The following is a 22,984-nucleotide window of genomic DNA, read 5'->3' as shown; positions in this document are numbered from 1 at the left end:
CAGCAGACTTGTCCTGACCAGCCCGCTGCTCCCCTCAGCAGTGTACTTCGTCAGTCTGCCTGTTCTGCTCCCCACTCTTGTCTTTGGTGAATCCTCTCACCACCCCGGTACCTCTGGCCTGTACTCCAGTTCTGTATGCATAATAAGTATAATTATTTAAGTATAATAATAATACAATGAAGTGACGCCTCCATTACCTGCTCCAAAATGAAAGTGGCTTACATGAGATCAAATTTCTCTTTTACACAAGGCAGTGATACCAATCAGTTTTCTAAAAGTAACTGAAGGCTCTCCTCAGAGTGTGCAAGTGATCTGTTAATTCACAGCTTCATCAACACTTGTTAGTCCAGATTTTTAATACTAACCTTTTAAGTAGTTGGGTTGTGATATCAAATTGAGGGTTTTAATGTCCATTTTATTGTTTTCTGAAAGTGGCAGAAACACTTATCATGAGGCAGTGACCACAGATGGAAGGGTGTCACACATTCATCTGTGAATATATAACATTTGGATATTTTCTCTTATGAAAGATCTATTCATATCTCCTGGACAATTTTGCTATTGGATTATCTATTTTTTGATAGGGATTTTATATCTCAAATAAAAGTGTCTTTTCTAAACATTGTTGCATATGTGTTCTCTCATACTATGGATTCATTTTAATATCTATATTATGAAATAAAGCATGGATTCAGAATGTCATTCAAATAGCTTAGTGAGGTAAACATCTTTGTGATCACTATTTTATTTATTCATAACATCTTGATATTGTGTAAATATCTATATATAATATAGAATTTTGGATCATATTCTAATTTATAAGTACAATTTATTTATGTACCATGCCCAGCAATATTTTGATTATTAATTGTCGCAATTTATCTGCAGATCATTTTGGATTTTCTAACATACAAGTATATTTTATTACTTTTGTTTTCTTACTGCACTAGATGTCTAAAATGGTGTGGAATAGAAAGTAGGATAGGATGTTTTTGCATCTTGTTCTTGCTGTAACCTACAAAAACTTAAATGATTCAAATTGAGACGTTTGATATAAATTTTTCTGCAGAAAACCATTAAATTACATAAATCCGAGTAATTACATAAATCTATTCATTTATTTTGATGACATATACTTGATGTATAACATTGGGAAGTTTAAGATGTACAACATTTTTTAATACATTTATAATGTAATATGTTGGTCATTGTAATGTTAGCTGACACCTTTATCCTGTCACATAATTATCATTCCTTCTAGTATTGGGAACAATTAAGATCTAGTCTCCTAACTAGCTTAATATTTATAATTCAGCTATGTCTCTTTAGTCATTGTGCCATCAGGTGCCCATGAGTGCCTTACCCAGTAGTTCCAAGCATCTTATCCCCACCCCACACCCCAGCCACTGCTAACCACCATTTTCCTCTCTGGTTATGAAGTCAGTTTTTTAAGTTCCATAATGTCCATCTTTTGCTGTCAGATTATCTCACTTAGCAGAGTGTCTTCCAGGGTTAGCCATAATAACAGTGATGTGAAGTGGCAGCTACCTGACCACAGCAGGCTGGTTGATCCAAAGTCAGGGAGTGGAATTTGAGTCTAGTGTTCACGTGATGTCTGCTACACCAATCATGAGTGAGTAAGTCATTAATCTCTATTTCTCAGATTGTACAGCTCCCCTAGAGTGAACAATCAATTCTAGAGTGGAATTGCATGAGAAAGTGGCAGAAACACTTGTCATGAGTCAGTGACCACAGATGGAAGGGTGTAATTATTCTGCCTGTACACAAGCCACCAAAATGGTTCCAGGAAAGAAACCAGAGTTATGACAAGAAGTGTCCTTAATCAACTTATGCATGATTTTCCTTCCTCTCTCATTTACCTCTGTAACATTTCTATAGATGATGGAGTTCAGAAATTACTTAGAACTTCTCATAATATCTTTTATAAACCAAATGTCAGTACAAAAATGATAACTTCATGAGGGCACAGATTGGATTAGCAGCAGAACTGAGAAACGTATTCAGAAAATTCCCAGACTAATATATCTCAATTTTCAGTAAAATAACCACTATGTGTCTGTAATAAAATCTATAGCGTGCTTCCCATTTTCTTCTGATGTTATAAAAAATTGGCCTATGGGCCCTCCCTGGTGCCTCAATGGATTAGGATGCAGCACTGCAAGCTGGCCGCAGCTGCTTCAGTGCGAGTTTGATCCCCCACCCCGGAGGAGATCCACATGGTGTGGCAGACCTTTCTTGACCTGCCCACTGCTCCCCTCAGCAGTGTACTTTGTCTATCTGTCTGTCCTGCTCCCCACTCTGTCTCTGGTGAAGCCTCTCACCACCCCTGCACCTTTGGCCTGTACCCCAACTCTGTATGAATAAATAAATAAACCTTTAGAAAAATTGTACCTATGTTTGTCTGGTTTTCTTCACCATGTGCTGTAAGACTGTCAAAATTATTATTCCCAAATGTCTTCATCAAACACCTCAATAGTGTAATATGTTTTTTTTTCAATTTGCTTTTAAATACATTGATCTTTTAAAAATGGGGTTATTTCCAGCCTCCATCGCTAGGCTCTCCCAGCCCCAGAACATGTGTGCCCCATTGTGCAGATTGCTGGTTTGATTGATGTTCCAAGTCCTCCTCCATATTCAGAAGTTAGAAACTGGGAAGCACTGGGAGACAGCATCACGAGCTGTATAATTAGGAACACTCTGGACTCATACATGAAGTCCAGAGTGTTATGAAGTCATAAAGAAAGCTTCAAGCCAGGTGTGCAAACCAGCCAGCCACCTCCACAGAATACATCTCCTGCTAGAAATGGTTCATCTCTTGGAAAATACAACTCAGAATTCCTTAGCTGAAAGCAAGCAGAAGGCATTTTCTGCCTGTGCCTCCCACTTCATAGTGGTCATCATTCACTTTAGTTTTGCATCTATTGTTTACTTAAAGCCAGAAGCCCCAGGAGGCAATGGCATTGTCGTTGCAGGCCCTTATTCGGTCATTACTCCTGTCCTCAACCCCTTCACTTTTAGCCTCAAGAGTAAGATATGAAAAATGCCTTTTTAGAAAGGTGCTTGGTGGGCCCTCCCTGGTGGCACAACGGCTTAAGACGCAGCACTGCAAGTGAGCTGCAGCCACTTCGATGCAAGTTCAATCCCCAGCCCTGGAACTGACCCACATGACGCAGCAGACCTCTCCTAACCCACCCGCTGCTCCCCTCAACAGTGTACTTCATCATCAATCTGCCTGTTCTGCTCCCCACTCTGTCTTTGGTGAAGGCTCTCACCACTCCTGCACCTCTGGCTTACTGTACCCCAGTTCTGTATGCATAAATAAGTAAATCTTAAAAAAAAAAAAAGTTGCTTGGAAAACTCCAGCTCCATGAACACTCTTGGGTTGATGCTGCATAACTGACTATCCCCAGTGAGGTATGTAAATTTTCCCACTCCTTAAAACATCAACGAACCTTCTGCAAAGCTCTATTCCTTGCAACCCTATTATTCTGCTGTAACAACAAACTTCCATATTCTAGAGAGGTGTGGACAGTCGACTCTATTTCCTACACTCACTTTCCAATATTTTGCCCTAAGAAATGTTCACTTGGCCTTTGCTTGAACACTTCTAGTGACAGAGAGTTCAACATGTATCCCAAGAGGCAGACTATTCAATTTGTGAGAACTTCAAAAGAAAGAGAAGTAGAGGAGCCACTGGGCAAGAGCCACCGTCAGGAGAACCAGAGCTGTGAGTGAAAGGAAAGCCTGCATTCCCAGAAACATAATCGTACTTGAGCCAGGAAGCCAGAATCATCAATTACTCCTCTGCCCATCCTCACTCCACTTATACTAAGGTCTTCCCTGGTGCCCCCTTATCCCACTTCTAGCCACAAAGGGATGTAATGGTGAGGGTAAGAAGACACTTTCCTCCTCTGGGCTTGCAGACTGTGGATGGGAGAAGAGTCCCCCCCTCCTAAAAACAAGGTAGCAGTTTGACTAATAATGTTTTCTCAAAATATTTACGAGTCTAAAGAGTGTCAAAATTAATTTGCCCAAAATTCTTTACTCTATTGTCTTATTTTCTCAATAGAATTTTATATTTGAATTATCATTGTGTCTATTCACTGATGCAGACTAATAGCCTGTTTTGTACCTCTGAAAACAGCATGCGCAAACGCATGCTACAGTGGCTCTCAGACAGTGAACTCGAGAACATTTTTCTACTTCCCTCCAGAGCTATGTCCCTTAGGACTTGGCTCTCATAGTTTTTTGTATGCCCTGATAGGAAGGCGCCCTGATAGGAAGGCTCCCTAAGGTGACTTGGACATGGCCTTGTTGGGGAGAGGTAGGTCACCATGACAATGAGTCCTTCGAGGCTCTGTCCCTGATGATGTGGTGATAAGGGCTGGCTACCACTGCTCCCAGGTGCTTATGGGCCCCTCTTGCCCAGCATCTGTCTTGCCACGAATGATGCAGAGTCCAACATGAAGTGTCGGCTTTTTTGAAGAGTGGCTGAGGCTGACCATACCTGCCCAGATAAGGTATGTGAGCAAAGCCAAAGGACAGGCAAGCAAAGGACTAAGCAAGCCCCTTAGTCCTTTGGTTCCCTAATCAGCTTTGACACCCCAGGATCCTAAATCTGCTTATTCCCCTTACTCTCGGGTCCCTCATATTCTTGAAAATCTCTTGAATTTCTCCAGAAGTTCAATTTTCTTAAAACCTAAAAAAGTTTAGTCATTCAACCACCTCGTACTGACTACTGATGCCTTAGAAACACATTTGAAAGCTTTACAAGCAAAAGGAGTGGTTTGAAGTTTCACTGTGGTGAGGTGTGGTAAACACCCTGCACTGGACATGAGATCATATGTGGGACTGAGGAGTCCAGAGAGAACAGGTCAGTGTAGGAGAGACAACTACCAATCTTGCTACACTGACAGAGCAGTATTCCCCTTGCCCTAAGACCAGACATAATGTCAGACCTATCATATCCAGTCCAAGTCCACACCATCACCCAAGTGAGATATCTTACATGATACATTACCATACATGGGTGAGCCAGACACAGACACACACACACACTTTATAGAATGAATCCATACTCTACCCATGGACATCTACCTGGTCCCACAAAAGCCATGTAAGGATCATGATTAAGTTTGCTATTATTATCTGGACTTATCCCAGTTCTACAATTTCCTCAATGTGTCATCTAGAAAAATAAGTTCTCATCTCTGTGTCATTTGTAAGTAGAGGTAAAGTTCCCTAAATTCAGTAAAACATTATGAAGGCTAAGTGAGCACATGAGCAGGACTGGGTTCCTTACACATAGTAATCAGTTTCATCATTTTGTCTTCTTAACATGCCAAGTGGACATAGGCTATGATAGCAACATAATAATAATTCCAACCTGTTCTCAGTTTTTGATTCTTTGCTAAGTGAGTTACAATTATCCAACTTGTGATGAACAAATGAAGAGAAAAATAACTTTTCTTTTCTCTGAACATGGTATATGCCTGAGTACAAGGCCCTGTACTATTTGTTGCTGGATGAAGGTTTGTGTGGTTCCCTGCAGGGGGTCATTTGAGGCCAGGCAATGTGTTATTCAGGCTTCATTTAGGAGAGAACCAGGAGGTAGAGTTTAGATTGCAACCCAAGCAGTCATAAATAGCAAACTGGGGAATCCACATGACATCTGCATGGCATCAAGCCATACACCTATGGAATCATCAGTGTGTTTTAAATTGACTGTGTTTTCCATTGTGAGTAAAGCACCCTCCCCAAATTGTCTCATTGATCTTCACACAGTCTAATGAAGCAGGAATGACAGATATCCCCAGCAGCAGCAGATGGTCTAGTGGATAAGTCAGGAGGCAGCTTGGACTTCTGCCTCCAAGACAGAGAAGAAATATGAGTGTCCCATGTTCCTACACTATTGCTTTGTTCACTTATTCATTCATTTTCCCCACCATCATTCCATGCGTCTCCTGTCACTCCAACCTGTAGCCTCAGGAAGTTTATTCATGGCCACTGCCATTTGCACATGTCTTATGTTACCAAACGACCTGCCTTGTAAATGGCCAATGCCTGTTTCTATCTTTCTAACTTAATTTGCTGCACATAATTATCTCAAAGTCCCTCAATCTTATTGAAAATGGCCACCCTTTTGCCCTTTCTATGCCTCTATAATACTCCATGGTGTGGCTAGGCCACACTTCTTGTGCCAATCATCCATCCACAGATAGTCAGGCGGCCGCCATGTCCCACTATTGTAAATAATGCCGCTGCTAACCCTGTGGAACATATGGGTTTTGTGTTGATGACTTTATATCTTTAGATAAATGCTCAAGAGAGGGATGGTTGGGTCACTTATTTTTTACTACCTAGTTAAATAAAAATTGATTTGGACCTATTGCATGCAAAGTATTGAACTTAATGAAATAGAGAATAAGTGAGAGTTTTAGATCTTGAAGAGGGAAAATCCAGGTAGTTATCCTATAAATCATATCTACTATTGGGACGATGGCTCTGTTAAAATATATATATATATGGGGGGGGGCCAGTGAGTTATCACAAAAATCTTGAAGTACCAGTGGAGAAGGATTGCTGTTCCCAAACTGAAAAGAAATGACATTGCCTAGAGGTAGCATGAACAGATAAACTAGAATAACACAAGATTTCAGAACACACCGTATTTGGGTCTACTTAGAGCAACCAGGGGAATTAGAGCTGTGATCCAAAACAGTCTGCCATGAAATCTCCTTGGAAAGGGAGGGCAGATTTGGTGCAGGATGGAGATAACCGGGAGAGACAGGGACTGGCAAGAGAAGGGAGGGGTTGCTCTGACTGGCAAAATTGCTTGGCAATAAGCTGGGCCTGCAGAGAAAAAAGCATTCTGTTTCAACAGCTGAGCTATAAACTGACAAAGGTGATGTACCGTGACCCAAAGGAATAGGCAGTTAAGATTACGGGCACTTCTGGGGGCAAAGGGCCCTACTTGCAAGCTTAAGTCTGAGCCAGCAGACTACTTAAGCCACAGTGGGCTGCACAGCAAGCACTGACTGAAAATATCTGTGAAGCAACAATGTTTCTTAGCAGCTTCCCCTCTCTGCCTGCTTTCCTGAAACTTCTCTCTTCCCAATCCTGGGCCACCCTGGAATACCCCCCTCACATTTCATTCAATGCTACAACTGCAGAGAACTCTAGTTTGCATTCAGCTCATTTAATTTACTAAATATGTATCTGAATGAAGTAAATTATTCAAGATTATACAAATCAAGACTGAAACTCATTGCACTGTATTTACTAAGTGCTATGTCCCTAGTAGTAGTGATCTGCATGTTACCTGCTGTGCCCTGGATGCTGAGCACAGTGGGGTACAGACTTGCCCCTTTGCAGGCCTCCTATCCCTGCTCAGTCTACTTCAGCACCCAGATTCCTTACTGTGACCTGTGGGGAGGTCTCCAGCCAGCACTTTTTAGTTGTCCCATTTTCTGTTATGACCTAGCCAGAAGTCTAGGGTTCCCTTCCTTCTCTGTCCCCATTTCTACTGCCCATACCTCCTCTTCAAATTCCCTCTCAGAAAAGTATCTGGCACATTAAGTCAGTTTCCCAAAACTGGGTTTCTGTGCATTGGAGGGAACAAGAAGACTTTCCAAGGTTCTGGATGTACAGGCTAATTGAATTGTCAGCTAACAAATCAATAAAAGTCATTTGGGTGATAGATCACTGTGTGATTTCTGCATATAACTAATAGAAATTCAAGAATTTAATGTTATTGCTATAACTATAGGACTTCCATTCTCTGAGCTATGGTATACCAATGTCATTTATTTAAGCAAACTACTTTTCTCAGTGTTTATATCTCCAAAATGAAAAATAAGAATGGAGTTGATGCTGAAATTTTTCAAACTTTCTTACTATGATTAAAGTCATCTTTGTGAATGCACACAAGAATTGGAGGGGGGGGGAATGGTGAATCTATATGATTAGTGATATTCCAAGATTCCAAGATATTCAAGATTTTTGATCAATGTATTTAAAAAATTTTTATTATAGCAATATGTGTTTGAAACATTATATAGATTTATATATAACATTATCTATATAGTGTGTGGCATTATAATTTGACATCTGTATATGCAACATTATGATCACCACCAAAAGTCTAGCTCTCATCTACCATTTGTCATATATTTCTATCAGTTTGATGGAATATAGGCTAATAATAATAATTACATCTAGGAGGCAATCGTTCTTGAGATACATATAATGTTAAGAGCACAGGAAACAGAAAACATGTAGACAGATAGGTGTATGGATAGATGATAACTGAGACAGACTTGACATATACATAGAGAAGTCAGTAAAAATCTTGTCACTATAAAAATATATCACAATACCATGGGTTATGTATTCAATGAGAAAAACAATGAAAAATTCCATTTTTAAAAACACATACATTCATATAATTTTTTAAAGAGTATCATAGCACCAGCATTTAGATTTTGTAAACCATGTAAAGGAATGTTGGAATAGTTTCATTGAAAATGTCAATGCTAACAAGACAGTGGAAATTACATTCCCTGCACTACTTAAATGTATGATAAAAATAAATGTCAAATTACAAATATGCACACTGCATATTTTTTAAGTAGCTTAAAGGAAAGAAAATGTGAATACAAGCATTTTAAGTCTCACCAAAATGAAAACTCTCGATGCTGCCTAACAAGTGATCCAATCTCAAATTGGATGTATAATTTTGCAAGACACCAGGCCCTGGCAATATTGCCAGGAGTGGGAAGGCATCAAAGGATGGGAGGCATTGACCACCTCTTCCACTTTTATGCCTCATTTTCTGTAACTATTGTAATAAATTACTACAGATTTGTTAGTGAAAACAGTGGAGATTTATTCTGTCTTACATGTCTGAAATCAATTTCACTTGGCGAAATTCAAGGCCACTCGCTACCCAGAGACTCCTGGAAGAATTCACTCCTTGCCTCCACCAGCTTCCAGAGGCTGCTGACAGCCTCGGTTTCTGATCACCTCACTTCATTTTTCAAGGCCAGCAACTTTAAATCTTTGCCTCTTCCTTCTTCATATTGTATGGTATTGTATGATATTGAATCATATTGCATGATTCATTTTGTCCTCCATGTGATTCAAAATTCCCTCTGCCTCTCTAATAAGGACTCTTACAATTTCATGTTTAGGTTTATGTGGATACTCCAGGATAACCTTTTACCTTAATACCCTTACCTTAATCACACCTGCAGTCTCTGCATACCATGTAGCATCTCCAAATTCCAGAGATTAGTATATGGAGACCTTTTGAGAGTCCAATTTTTAACCTACCACACCAGCCTTGGGAAACAGAATACTTGCAAAAATACTTGCAAATAAATGAGAAACTAACTCATTTTGGGAATAGCACTCCCGCACCTCCGCTGTACTCAGTTTCTCTAACTGTAAATAAACTTTTCCAAAACCAACCTCCCTCCTCTCATGTTGCCTTGTAAAATAAACCAAGCGAGGTCTTCGAACTACTTCCTCTTAGTCTGATGGCCCTTAGGCTCCAGCTTTCTATCATCCCATTTTTTTACTCATTCATCTTTACTGAGTAAAGATGCTGTGAGGCTCAGGGGGCTGTAGGAAGTCAGAAAGAACATATGATGAGTAGGAAAATGAGAATTGAAATATTAAGACTTGTCCTGAAATCATCCAGTAAGCATTTATCACACACTCGTGGTAGCTGAGGTTGAGTACAAACCTCAAGTTTACGAAGTTTTCCCTTGAGGGGACAGATGAAATAGAAAAGTGAAATAGACAAAATGATGTGATAATAATTGATAATAAGCTGTTGTGTGCCTTTAGAAAGTCTTAATCTGTGAGGGGATATTCACAGTTTGATCCACTGGTCTTTCGGCATCTTTTTCTTCTTACTATTTTTTAGGCGGTCAAGTGGACAGAAATCATGAGCAATTCGAGTGGAGGCCACGTAACTGAGTTTATTCTGGTGGGTTTCCCTACCTCTCCACCCCTCCAGTTCTTCCTCTTTGCCCTTTTCCTTGCAATCTATCTGTTGACATTGTTGGAGAATGCACTCATCGTGTCTACAATATGGCTCACACCAAGCCTCCACCGTCCAATGTACTTTTTCCTTAGCCATCTCTCCTTCCTGGAGCTATGGTACGTTAACGTCACAGTTCCCCGACTCCTGGGAGCCTTTCTTACCCAGGACCGAAAGATCTCCTATATAGGCTGCATGATCCAACTCTACTTCTTCATTGCTTTAGCTTGCACTGAATGTGTCCTGCTGGCTGTCATGGCCTATGACCGCTACCTGGCCATTTGTGAACCTCTCCGTTACCCTACTCTCATGCCTTCCAGCCTGGCCACTCGTCTTGCTGTGTTTTCTTGGGGCAGTGGTTTCTTCAGCTCGATGATGAAGCTTCTTTTCATTTCCAGACTGTCCTACTGTGGCCCTAACATCATCAACCACTTTTTCTGTGATATCTCCCCACTACTTAACCTCACTTGCTCTGACAAAGAGCAAGCAGAGCTAGTAGACTTCCTCTTGGCCCTTGTGATGATTCTGCTCCCTCTGCTGGCGGTGGTTTCATCCTATGCTGCCATTATTATAGCCATCCTGAGAATTCCCACGGCTCAGGGGCGCCACAAAGCCTTCTCCACGTGTGCCTCTCACCTGGCGGTGGTCATCATCTACTACTCCTCCACCCTCTTCACTTATGCAAGGCCCCGGGCCATGTATACCTTCAACTACAACAAGATCATCTCTGTGCTCTACACGGTCATTGTGCCCTTCCTCAACCCAGCCATTTACTGCCTAAGGAACAAGGAGGTGAAGGATGCCCTCAGGAAAGTGGTGCTGGGAAGATGCCTCTATCCCAGGGCTATCTCAGACTGATGCACAACAGATGCTGTCAGAAGGAGCCGGGTTTTATTCCTGGCACCTCAAGGAATCATAAAATAAGCTTAAAGGAAACAAAAAATATCAATTAGTGCACAGTTCCTCTAAATACTATCTATGAACCTCCTGAAACAAACAAAAGTTTATGATCTTTGATCTTATCTGTGGATATCCAAACTGAAGTTTAGCAGCTACGTAAGAACCCTCCCTGAGAGGAGATTGTTGAAATCCAGATTCCCTGAAATATTTGTGGAGATTCTGCTAGAATGTAGAATTCAGATTGTAACCCCCCCCCCATGCATAATTCTCAACTTCTTAGGAAACTTGTGTTTCACAGACAGTTTGAGATTGCTTACTCCAGATGACGTGTATTCTTTTATAATTAAGGAAATGTAAGAAAGGGGATTTGCTGGTGAAGATATCAAGATAAAATGATGTAGGTTTTATTATGATAGTTTCAAAGATCCGAATTCCCAAATCCCACTTCTAAGAGAAATTGCAAAAGTAGAATTATAACTAAACTAAAATATATGTACCTAATCAATACTCTCCCTCCTCAAGTCTGGTTACCCATGCAAGTCACAGGAGGAAGAAATGCTGTGCTGACATCAGCCATGTGTATGCCAGTTAGTACGGTGGCTCTTATCTGCCTTTCCCTTCTTTGACATCAATAAGAGATGAAGTTGGTTGACTCTCATGTGGTCTTTGGCAGTATATGGAATGGGAAAAATGCATTACAAAACTTTTAAGTCAGTTCCAAAATTTTCTCCAGCACTATGACCAGCTTCTGATTCAACTAGCTGGCACCTAGGTCATACCAAATATTTTAAATTTTGCCTTCAAGGGAAAACGACCAGAAGAACAGAGATTATTTTAAAATGAGAGACGCAGGTACTTCTGCAGTAAGTAGACTATCTTCAGGCTCAAAGCCTGAAGTACAGACATTCTTCCAAGCTCTCCTGAATGGTTTAGACAAGAGTTTCACACCCTGACTCCAGACCAATTTACCCAGATTTCTAAACATTAGAAACAAGATCTGGCTCTCCCTGGTGGTATAACAGTTTAAAGCACAGCACTATGAAGCTCTCAGAAACCAGTGTAGCAGAGTTAGATCCCCAGCCAGGGTGCTGACCCACATGGTGCAGCAGACCTCTCCTGACCTGCCTGCTGCTCCCCTCAGCAGTGTATTTCCATGGATCTGCCTGTTCTGCTCCCCCCTCTGTCTCTGGTGAATCCTCTCTCCCCCCCCCCCATACCTCTGGCCTGTAACCCAGTTCTATAGGCATAAATAAATAAATCTTTTTAAAATAGAAGAAGAAACAAAATCAATGCTTCTATAGATGTACAGTATGTAAAAAGAATGGAAAATATGCTGTTAAACAAAAATTCATAACAGACTTTTGTCAGTCAGTGCAATTAGGCTATTTTGAACTAGACTTTGGGGGGAAAGGATAATTGTTTGTTAAGGAAAAGTACTTGATCAATAGTCATGTAACATTTTCCAATATCTAAAATAAAATAACCAAAAAAATACACTTAAAAATGTTTAAGTTTCTTTACTTTCATGAGATTTCTAAACAGCCTTTCAAAGAACTATCTCTGAGATTAGCTTAGTTTACTGTCTATTAATTCTCTTTTCCTCTCATCGAGTCATGGAAGGCATGGGATTTTATGGTCAAAAATTCTGCCTCAAGGGCAAGAAAATTTCAGTTTGATCTAGATTTTGCTACTATGAAGTTCCTCTGATAGTAAAATAAGAGATTATAATATCACCCACTCATGTTTATTGTGGATATTAAGCAAATAATGTATGTAAAAATAAAGGGCTAAAATGTCTTCTCTTAGTAAATAAAATTTACTTTGGATTAACTTTTTGCCAGCTTTATTGAAGAATTTCTGATAAATAAGATAAATAAGATTGCAAGATATCTAAGGTATATAATATGATGATGTGATATATGTATATATTTGGATTAACTTTCTAGTTCTGATAAATGTTACTAAGCAACACTGTTTAGGCTACAAATGACTCCTAATTAGTAAAAGTCATCTTGACTGGAAGAATAATGAAAGTATTATGAATACTTGGTGGTAAGAATAGCTTTGGGCTACTTTTCTATCTTGGCGAGTCTTTTGCACTTAAGCTGGAAACTATGCACACCCATAGAGGTGTTAAAAGCATTATTGACTCAAACATGGCTTGAGGGTTCTAAGTCAAGGCAAGCCATACACTAACATGTGCAGATCCATATCCACACACCTGAAATTGACTTTAAATTGCAGGGACTTGCCCTCTCGCTCCTGGCAACATTCCTTCCTGATGCTGCCTACTGGCTTTTGTTTCCATCCTGGATTTCTCTGACTGTATTTTTTGCCAAGCATGGCATTCAGCTGTATGTAAGCTGGGTGGTCTGGTGACATGTAAAAAGACCTGGCAGGCCACCCATTTAGTGCACAGTGAGCACGCTGTACATGCCAAGCCCCACTATTACTATGGCTCTGTCATGGACAATATGGTCATTTTCACGGGAACAGATGTGCCAGTCCTGTTAACCATGACCCAATTCACTCAAGCTCAGATGGAAGAATGGGCTGGCTCACTAGGTCAAAGGTGGAAAGCAAAGCTCCAAGTGTCCATGTGTGATTATGTGCAAAAGATAACACTGCCTGGGAAGTTTAGCATCTCTAGTTACCTAATCTGAAATTATGCCTGGCTGTCTCAGTAAGGTTCACAGTCCTTTTAATAATGACCAGGACATGTAACTGTTAGAATACTATGCATAGAGCGGACACTTCTCTCCCTTAGATTATGTGCTTGACCCTCATGATCTAGTCATCTGCCTACATATTGAGTAGGAGCTCGAGATACAACCTGATGTTGTTTGCCTGACTTGGTCACGTCACATTCCTTCCCAGGGTAACCCCTCCAGATGGGGGTCCCTCTACTGTGAGAGGTTTCCACACTTGTGTTAACAGCTTTCTTGAAATTTATTTTTGAGATATCTCTAAATATTCCATTTTACTTTACCAAAAGCTTTTTTTTAGTAAAGTGTTCTTTACAGATGCTCCTAATCTACTTCGCTGTGCCAATTAAGAAAAGAAATGGGCACTTTTTAATCATTTGGCCCATAATGTACTCATTTTTCTTCCCTATGATAATGCAATTATTTTCCCAAACTAAGATCATCTCCAAACCAGACAGTAAATGTGCATCTCCTTGCCATATCTTTTATTTATCAACTTCTCTTATAGTTAGGAGTAGTTAAAAAGCTCACTTCTCATCCAATAAATGTAAGTGGTCTTCTACTGGAAATACTTTCATTTTAAGAGAAAGATGTAGCTGATGCTGGTGTTTCCTCTTTCCTCCCATTGAACTTGAATGTGATGCCTGGGCTTATAGCAACTGTCTATGAAGTAACAGAGGTAGGAAGAAGGTCACCATACTGAGGCTGGACATGCAGAAACAAATGAAAATTAGGGTCTGGTTGAGAAATTGAACCAGCACCAGCAAACACCTATATCCATGCTTTTTAATATCCATTAAATGATTAAAAAAGACCCATTTGTAGAAGTCACCGCAGTTTTCACCTTCTTTATTTTCAATCTATTATTATATGTACCTAATCCCTTAAAATTTTTTCAAATAATTTTTAGTTTTAGGTTATTTTTTTATTTTTTCAAAGGAAATGCATTTTGTTTCCAATATCTGTTTCCAAAATATATTTTGTTTATTTCTTTGTTTCCCCCCAAAACCTCTGACATTTTTATTCACTCAAGTATGACATTCATATCAAAAGTGTTTGGAGCATGCATGTACATGTGTGCACACACTCTTATACTTGGCTGTCCAAGTGAGAATGGGTAAATGCCATTCTCATTTTCTGCTAAGTGACTTGGGTGATAGCTCTGTTTTCCTCCCAAGGATTTATTATTTGTGGGTCTTGTTCCCCACAAACAGGATGCACACACACGCTGTCCTGACCCCTTCATCCCCACAGTCTGGTGCAGGAGGAGGGCAGTGGCTTCGTCATTTCTCAGACTCTCTCGTGCCCCGAGATCCTACTTAGCTTGCCAGCTCTTCCCGCAGTATTCTCTCAGGACCCCCTTGAGCCCTGGAAAGGACAAATACTTTCCAAAGGGCTGAGTCTGTCATATGTAGGTCCCCTGGGGGTGGAAGTTGGCTCCTGCTTCTCCAATTGCTTGAAAGCAAGCAAAAGCACAAATAGCCTAGTTCTGAGCCCTCTCCAAGCTGAGCTGAGACACAAACCAGACTTGACCAGCAGTTCTCTGGCTTAGGGACCTCGCCTTTCTCCCCCTACATGATTTCTTCTCTTTTCTTAGTGCATATTGGTCATGCCTGACAAGTCTGGGAAAAGGATTATAATTTATACCACTGAGAAAATGGTGAGTTGTTACTTCTAAAAGGAGAGTTTGGTCAGTCTTTATTTATTATTGTGAAGGTAAGCCGAGACCTATTTGTTATTTAAATTATTGATTTAATAATTTATTAGAATGAAAATTATTTCATTGTATTGATTGTTTAAAGGTGGGTCACTTTGAGCCTACCATGAGGAGTGTTAGCATCAGCATGCAGTTGGGAAGTGAACTTAGTAACTTTATGCCCATCAAGATTTCTTTAGCATGTGTGTCTATTAAGCCATATGGAAAATATCTGGAACTCAGAGATAGCACAGTCCAGGTTATTATGACATTTGAGACTGTTGTAAGAATCCACTCTAGGTGAAAGTCTCTACAGCTGCCCAGTGGTCTGCTCTCCTAAAGACACATCAATTTGATGCATCAACTTGATTCTATGCCTTGCAAGCACAGAGAACAGGTGTACTCTGACATAGGGGACAGAAAGAAAGTGCAGAGAAAGGAAATCAATGAACCTGGGTCTGTGCAGAATGGTGGGTGGAATAAAATGTATGAATGTGCATGTGTGTGTCTTACACAAGAAGGGGAGCTAGATAATGTGGCACTGTTGATACCATATCTCCTTAGAAGACAAAAGAGGATCACTTCTTTTCCTATTATAAGAAGAGGAAGGTGAGTTCTCTTTCCCCTGTACTAATTATTTTTTAAAATAGATCATGTGGTCACACTTAGACTCAATTTGAGGTCCTGAAACAAACTGCAGTGCTAAAGCATGTTCAAAATGAAACCCACAGAATTTAAGCTACTTTCCTAAAATTACCTGGGTGAAAAGAAAAATATTTAATAGCATATGCCATGGTTCTGGCGTGTTAAGTGTGTTAAGTGACTAAGTCTTCAAAATACACAAGAAACTAAGATAAGCAAAGGGGTTAAGATCTGACAGTGAATTGTCTGTCCTGCTACAAACTTAGAAATGGCAAAACAGGGGAGGGAACTGATTTTGAGGAGGAGAAATTGTTCTTCCATTAAGAAAGACTTTCCAGTGAGGCTGCAGCACTGATGGGTCTGCCTCAGACCAAATGACACTTTGTCCTCATCTTCTGGCAAGATTTGGAAGTTTGAGCCCAAATGATGTTTCTGTCACATTTCTTACCACTTGTGATCTACTTTGATTATTTCTGGGATCCTCAGTTTGTCCAGATTCATATTCACAGCACTGATCATTTTTTTAAGATTTTTATTTACTTATGCATACAGAACTGGGCTACAAGCCAGAGATGCAGGGACGGTGAGAGGATTCACCAGAGACAGAGTGGGGAGCAGAACAGGCAGATCGACGAAGTACACTGCTGAGGGGAGCAGCAGGAGGGACAGGAGAGGTCTGCCTCGCCATGTGGTCACCTCTGGGGTGGGGTTTGAACTCATGCTGAAGTGGCTTTAGCTTCTTAGTGCTGTGCTTTAACCTGCTGCACTACCAGGGAGGGCCCAGCACTAACAATTTTTAAATGCCTCCAGTGCCTAGAATGCTTTGACCCCATAGCTTTTCTTTTCTTGACCTCTTGACTCCACAAAGTAACAGAGCAGATCCTTCACCAAACCCAAATTCAGTATTGGACTCACCTCCCATTACACCCACCACACGTCCCCTGGGAGCCAGAGTCCTTTCCCCTGCACCTCATCACCAGAAAGCCCAAGAGGCTGAAGCTCTTCATATTGTCTATTTCAGAAGGAAATTAAGCTTTTAAATCCCAGGTAAATTCTCACAGCCTTTTGACGTAATTCCCATTAAGTGCCCCAGTTAACCTGGGCTTAGCTGAGGTGCAGGCCGCAAACTTCAGGGAGTGAGTGACCTGAGTGGGAAGGCTGGACACTGAATACACCTGACAGCCTTTGCATAATGCATGGTTGTTCCTTGAAGAAGTGATGAGATTGAATCTTTGCAATTCCAGAAAACAGAACTGGAGAGGATCAAGTCTGATGACACTGTGCTGCCAATGTTTCTTTTTTTTTTTAAGATTTATTTATTTATTCATACAGAACTGGGGTACAGGCCAGAGATGCAGAGGATGAGAGGATTCACCAGAGACAGAGTAGGGAGCAGAACAGGCAGATCCACGAAGTACACTGCTGAGGGGAGCAGCGGGCGGGTCAGGAGAGGTCTGCCTCGCCATGTGGATCTCCTCCGGGGGAGGCGGGGATCGAACTCATGCAGAAGTGGCTTAAGCTCCTTAGTGCACTGCTTTAACCCGCTGCACCACCAGGGAGGGCCCAATGTTTCTTTTTTTATTTGGCTGCTATCGGAAGCTCAGAGTGAAGCCCCATTTTTTTTATATAACAGTTTATTTTTACATCATTTTGCACATTTTTTTCCCATCTCAATTGTAATCCCCGCGGGTTTCCCAGAAGCCCCATTCTTTATGATGAAACTCCTCAGTCAAATGTTCTTAGTCAAAAATGCATTCACCCTTCTTTTCTCTTTATTTCTTTGTATTTTTATTTTGTGCTAATGTATCTAGCAGTGCCATACCAGCATTTCTATATTTCTGTCAGAAGTAAAGAAAAAAATGCAGAGATGCAAGTTCCATGAAATTAGCCCCACTTTATTCACTAATTCTTAGATTCATGATTAAATGACCTGTTTTTATTTCCAAATTCAAGTCCACGGCACTACTCTGAGAATGGCAATATTTCCTGCTAAAATCTTGAGCACTGCAGTCTCTTATTTTCTGGGCTCATTCTTACAATCATTTCATTCAGGAGGATTTATTCATGGGCCTCTGGGAAGGGGCCCAGGTAAGACTTGGCCCTGTAGTGCTCCCTTGTACATCTCTGGAATATAAAGCTGTATCCAAGGACAGCGGCCAGGACACAGCCTAGAGACTGGTGTCCTGCTACTGTGAAGCAAGGCACAGCAACCGCCACAATGTTATCTCTCAGTAACTAGAAACAAGTTCATGTCATCTGCTCGCGGGAGATATGGTGAGAGAGCCAGAATAGAGAATGGGCCCAAACTGCTCGTCAGTGGGTTTCAAATTAGTTTGGGTTCTTAAAACAGAGATTCAAAGAAAGTAGGCTGAGGGAATTCTAGTGAATTTTAGACTGTGGTACTCAAGATCAAGAGTTGTGGTGCTTCAAGGGACAGGGGCATTTAAAGACATACTCCAACAGAAAATAGAATTCCTTGTTGCATTTGTGCTATTACAATTTCTTTGCCTTTTTGAGTTATCTGCATGTGTTTTCCTCGCTAAATATGGGTAAGCAAGAATTTACTATGATGCTTCTCTTTAGGATCCTAAAACTGAGATGTCAATATAAAGAGGAAACAGGGTAAGCAGTTGTTACCTGGCTTTTTCTCCAAGACATTTCCTCCGGAATAAACCACTTTTCCCCAACTGCCCCACACATTTATGCCACAAAACAAGGTAGCCAGAAGTGGGGAGTTAGAGCAACTGACTCTGGAGAAGAGCAGAAGTGAGGAATTGCGCAGCGGGATACAGAAGGCTAGAGCTAGAAAGACACTTAGTGTCTAGGTCCACACCCATTGTCAGACCAAGCAGAAAGAGGCCGTAACGTTTGCCAAGTGACTGAGCAGGCTGCCGGGGTGTGTCGCCAGCAGAAGACATCCTGGACCCATGTTGCTTTGATGTTACTCTCAGACAACTTCTGGTTTCTTTCATTTAATACCCTGAAGGAGGCCCCACAGCCCCGGGCCCCCCTTCTCCTTAATAGTTGCTGTTCCACCACTTTGGATGTTTGTTGTAGTTGGGGAATTGGTGCTGTTCATGTATCCGGGAAAGAAAATGATAAATATCTATAGGAAACTGGATGTTTAAATGCTAAAATTTGCTAGATGTTCGCAAAATGTGTCGTCATTATATCCACCTTAGAAATAAAATAACCAGGTCCTCCCTGGTGGCACAATGGGTTAAAGCACAGTGCCATGAAGCTCTCCGCAGTCACCGCAGCATGAGTTCAATCAGATCCCTAGCTAAAGAGGTGACACACATGGTGAACAGACCTTGCGTGACCCATCCACTGCTCCCATAGGAAATGTATTTCAATCTGCCAGTTCTGCTCCCCATTCTATCTCTGGTGAATCCTCCACCACCCATGCCTCTGGCCTGTACCCCAGTTTTTGTATGCCTAAATAAATCTTAAAAAAAGAAATAAAATAACCAAAAATTTTGAAGGTTTATATACTATGTTCATCTAGCTAAAGTGGTACAAAAGTGGAATTTATAGTGTTTTTTAAACTCCTAATCTATTAATAGATTAAAGGATATATTACTTTATAAGTAATCCATTCAATTTTGTTCTTTGAGAAGCTGGTAAACATTCATGTCAAATTTTCTATGAATATGTATACCCAATTAGTCATTCATCCAAGTTTTTAGTAACTTGTTAAATAGATTAAAAAAAAAAAACCACCAATCAGAAAGATTCACTCTGTGAATGGGGCTTCATGACTTATCCAGAGTCATACAAATTATATCTGGAAAATGAGCAACTGAGCCCTGCACCCTCCACATGTGATAGATACGGGTAGTTGTCTGCAATGAAAGGCAGTCTAAAGGCCACTCCTGCACTCCCTAGTATTGGGAAAGCACAGAACTGGGAGTTGAGGGAATTCTGGTTTCACCTCCTATGTTCTTGAATGAGATACTTCTCTTGGCTTAATTTGAAAACACAAGATATTGGTTCCAAAATAAAAAGTCCATTCTTGCTCAACAGTTTTGGTTCCAATCACCATTTAAGAGGAAATAAAGATCGAAAGGCAGGGGAGCCCCCATGTGCCAGGGGTGCTGGTGGTGAGCTCCACTTAGGTCAAAACCACAGGTAGTGTTCTGGGGAGGGAAGGAACTGACCTTTCTGTGTCCACAGCCAATCATGATCTCCAGGGTTCTGAAGGGAGATAACTATACGACAACGACCCATTTCATTCTTCTGGGATTTCCATCACGGCCAGCTATCCAGCTCCTCCTCTTCTCTGTGTTCCTGACAGCCTATCTGCTGACACTGCTCGAGAATTTTCTCATCATCCTGGCCATCCGCAGTGATGGACAGCTGCATAAGCCCATGTACTTCTTCCTGAGTCACCTCTCTTTCCTGGAGATGTGGTATGTTACTGTCATCAGCCCCAAGATGCTAGTAGACTTCCTCAGCCGCGACAAGAGCATTTCCTTCAATGGCTGCATGACTCAGCTTTACTTCTTTGTGACCTTTGTCTGCACTGAGTACATCCTGCTCGCTGTCATGGCCTTTGACCGCTACGTAGCCATTTGCAATCCACTACGTTACCCAGTTATCATGACCAGCAAACTTTGTGGTATATTGGCCGGGGGGTGCTGGGTCTGTGGCCTCCTGACTGCCATGATTAAGATGGTCTTCATCGCTCGACTCCGCTACTGTGACACACCCCATATCAACCACTACTTCTGCGACATTTCTCCGCTCCTCAATGTCTCCTGTGAGGACTCCTCACAGGCTGAGCTGGTTGACTTCTTCTTGGCCCTCATGGTCATCGCTGTTCCCCTTTGTGTGGTGGTGGCATCTTATATCACTATTCTCACCACTATCCTCAAGATCCCTTCTGCTCAGGGACGCAAAAAGGCCTTCTCTACATGTGCCTCTCACCTCACAGTTGTGACTCTCTTCTACTCTACCACCCTTTTCACCTATGCCCGCCCCAAGCTTATGTATGCCTACAACTCCAACAAGGTGGTGTCTGTTCTCTACACTGTCATCGTCCCACTGCTCAACCCCATCATTTACTGCCTGAGGAACCGCGAAGTAAAGGCAGCACTCAAGAAGACCATTCTTTGCAAAGGAAGTGGACCCAGGGAAGATGGAGCTTTGAGTAATTAAAAAAATTACAGACTTAGTGCCCTCCCTGCTTGCACAGTGGGTTGAAGTGCAGCACTATGAAGCTAGCTGCAACTGCTTCAGCGTGAGCTCTATCCCAGGCCAGGGAGGATCTTGCTCACATGGTGTGGCAGACCTCTCCTGACCCACATGCTGCTCCCCTCAGTAGTGTGTTTCAGTACATTCTGCCTGTTCTGCTCCCCACTCTGTCTTTGGTGAATCTTCTCACCTCCAACACCTCTGGCCTGTACCCCAGTTTTTGTAAGTATAAATAAAAAATCTTTAAAAAATTTAAACCAAAACAAAATTACAGACTTAGGCGGGCTTGAGCTCAGGAGGATTATTACACACTTTTTCTCATACTCTTATCTTTGATTATGTCACCCTCGAGAAGTTTAACACAGTTCTCTGCTGTGAGTGTGCATAAGTATATGTGTGAGTGTATGTATGAATGTGACTATGTGTTGAATATGTGTGAATGCATGTGTGTCTCCGTGTGTGGTATGTACTTGTGTACATGGGAACCTTATCCATGTCCCCAGGAAATAACCTCTACTGTAAGTCAATAGACAATTTTTAAATGTTTTACAAAAATTATTTGAAATAAAGAAGAAAAAAGGGAGAAAAGGAGAAGGGCAGCTTCTTCATAAAACTTACCAAAATAATCCCAAAAAAAATAGAGTTTAATAGAAAGAATAAAACTCTGCCAATAGGTTAGGCAGAGGATTTTTGAACATTCTACTTATTCCAGAAAAGAAAAAGAAAAAGATGAAAAGAATTAATAAATATTTATAAGAGCTTTTTAAAATAATTGACTTTACAACAAGCTAGAAAATATTTACTGCTATATAATAACAATGATATCCTTAAATATGAAAATTATCTTTAATTACAGGTGTGTTTTGTTTTCTTGTACTTTATTGTGGTTCACAGATAATAATCTGGTTCACAGATAATTCCATTTTTGCAAATGGAAGTCTTGTAACAACACTGCATTGAGCAAATATATTGGTGCCATTTTTCCAACACCATCTGTTCATTTTATATCTGTGTGACACATTTAATTTTAAGGTATGTGCATTTTTTGACATAATGCCATTGCAAATTTTGTATAAACATAACTTTTATAAGCAATGGGAAACCAAAATCACTGTATGACTCAATGCAATATTTGCTTTATTATGGCAATCTGGAATAGAACCGACCTATCTTTGAATTGTGTGTGTAAGTTTTAAAATCCTTTTAAAAAAAAAAAGTTAAGAATATAAACACCATAAAAAATATATAGTAGTTGCTATGGGTTCAGTTGTGCTCTCTCCAACAAAAGGTATATTGAAGTCCTAATCCCCAGTAACTCAGAAGGTGACCCTTTTTGGAAATAGGGTTTTTATAGAAACAATCAGGGTAAAAGGAGATCATTAAGGTAGATCTTATTCCAGCATGACTAGTGTCCTAGTGTCATTCATTAGGAAAAAGAGAAATTTTGATACAGCTGCCCAAGTATATAAGAAAATAAAAACACAGGCAAGAGAGAAGACAGCAGTGTGATTAGAAGAATGAATCTACTTTGCAATGAAGCCAAGGGATGCCAAGAATTGCTGGGAAACATCAGAAATTAGAAAAGGCAAGAGGAGCTATCAAGGAGAACATAGCCCAGCCAACTCTTTGATTTGGAACTTCTAGCCTCCAGAACTTTGAAACACTGTATTTCTGTTATTTTAAGTCACCTGGGTATTAATGCTTTAATATGGAAGTCTCAGGAAACTAGTATACTAGCCAATAAGCCTCAGTCATATTTTTTAAATTAATGCTAAA

At 40.7% G+C, this 22,984-nt stretch overlaps 2 protein-coding genes across 2 annotated transcripts; both read left to right on the top strand.

Moving 5' to 3' along the window:
- The first annotated feature begins 9,973 nt into the window (after nucleotides 1-9,973).
- On the top strand, nucleotides 9,974-10,927 carry LOC101623736 (olfactory receptor 6P1). The gene has a single exon (XM_004688067.1). The coding sequence runs from the start codon at nucleotides 9,974-9,976 to the stop codon at nucleotides 10,925-10,927; it is 954 nt and encodes a 317-aa protein (XP_004688124.1).
- A 9,267-nt stretch (nucleotides 10,928-20,194) lies between these two features.
- LOC101618935 (olfactory receptor 6Y1) lies at nucleotides 20,195-21,172 on the top strand. The gene has a single exon (XM_004688354.1). The coding sequence runs from the start codon at nucleotides 20,195-20,197 to the stop codon at nucleotides 21,170-21,172; it is 978 nt and encodes a 325-aa protein (XP_004688411.1).
- Nucleotides 21,173-22,984: the final 1,812 nt, after the last annotated feature.

The sequence above is a fragment of the Condylura cristata genome, unplaced genomic scaffold, assembly GCF_000260355.1.
Source record: "Condylura cristata isolate star-nosed mole 26May11 unplaced genomic scaffold, ConCri1.0 scaffold00024, whole genome shotgun sequence".
Lineage (NCBI taxonomy): Eukaryota > Metazoa > Chordata > Mammalia > Eulipotyphla > Talpidae > Condylura > Condylura cristata.
Note: the sequence above shows the minus strand (reverse complement) of the source record. Positions and strands in the feature narration are given on the sequence as shown.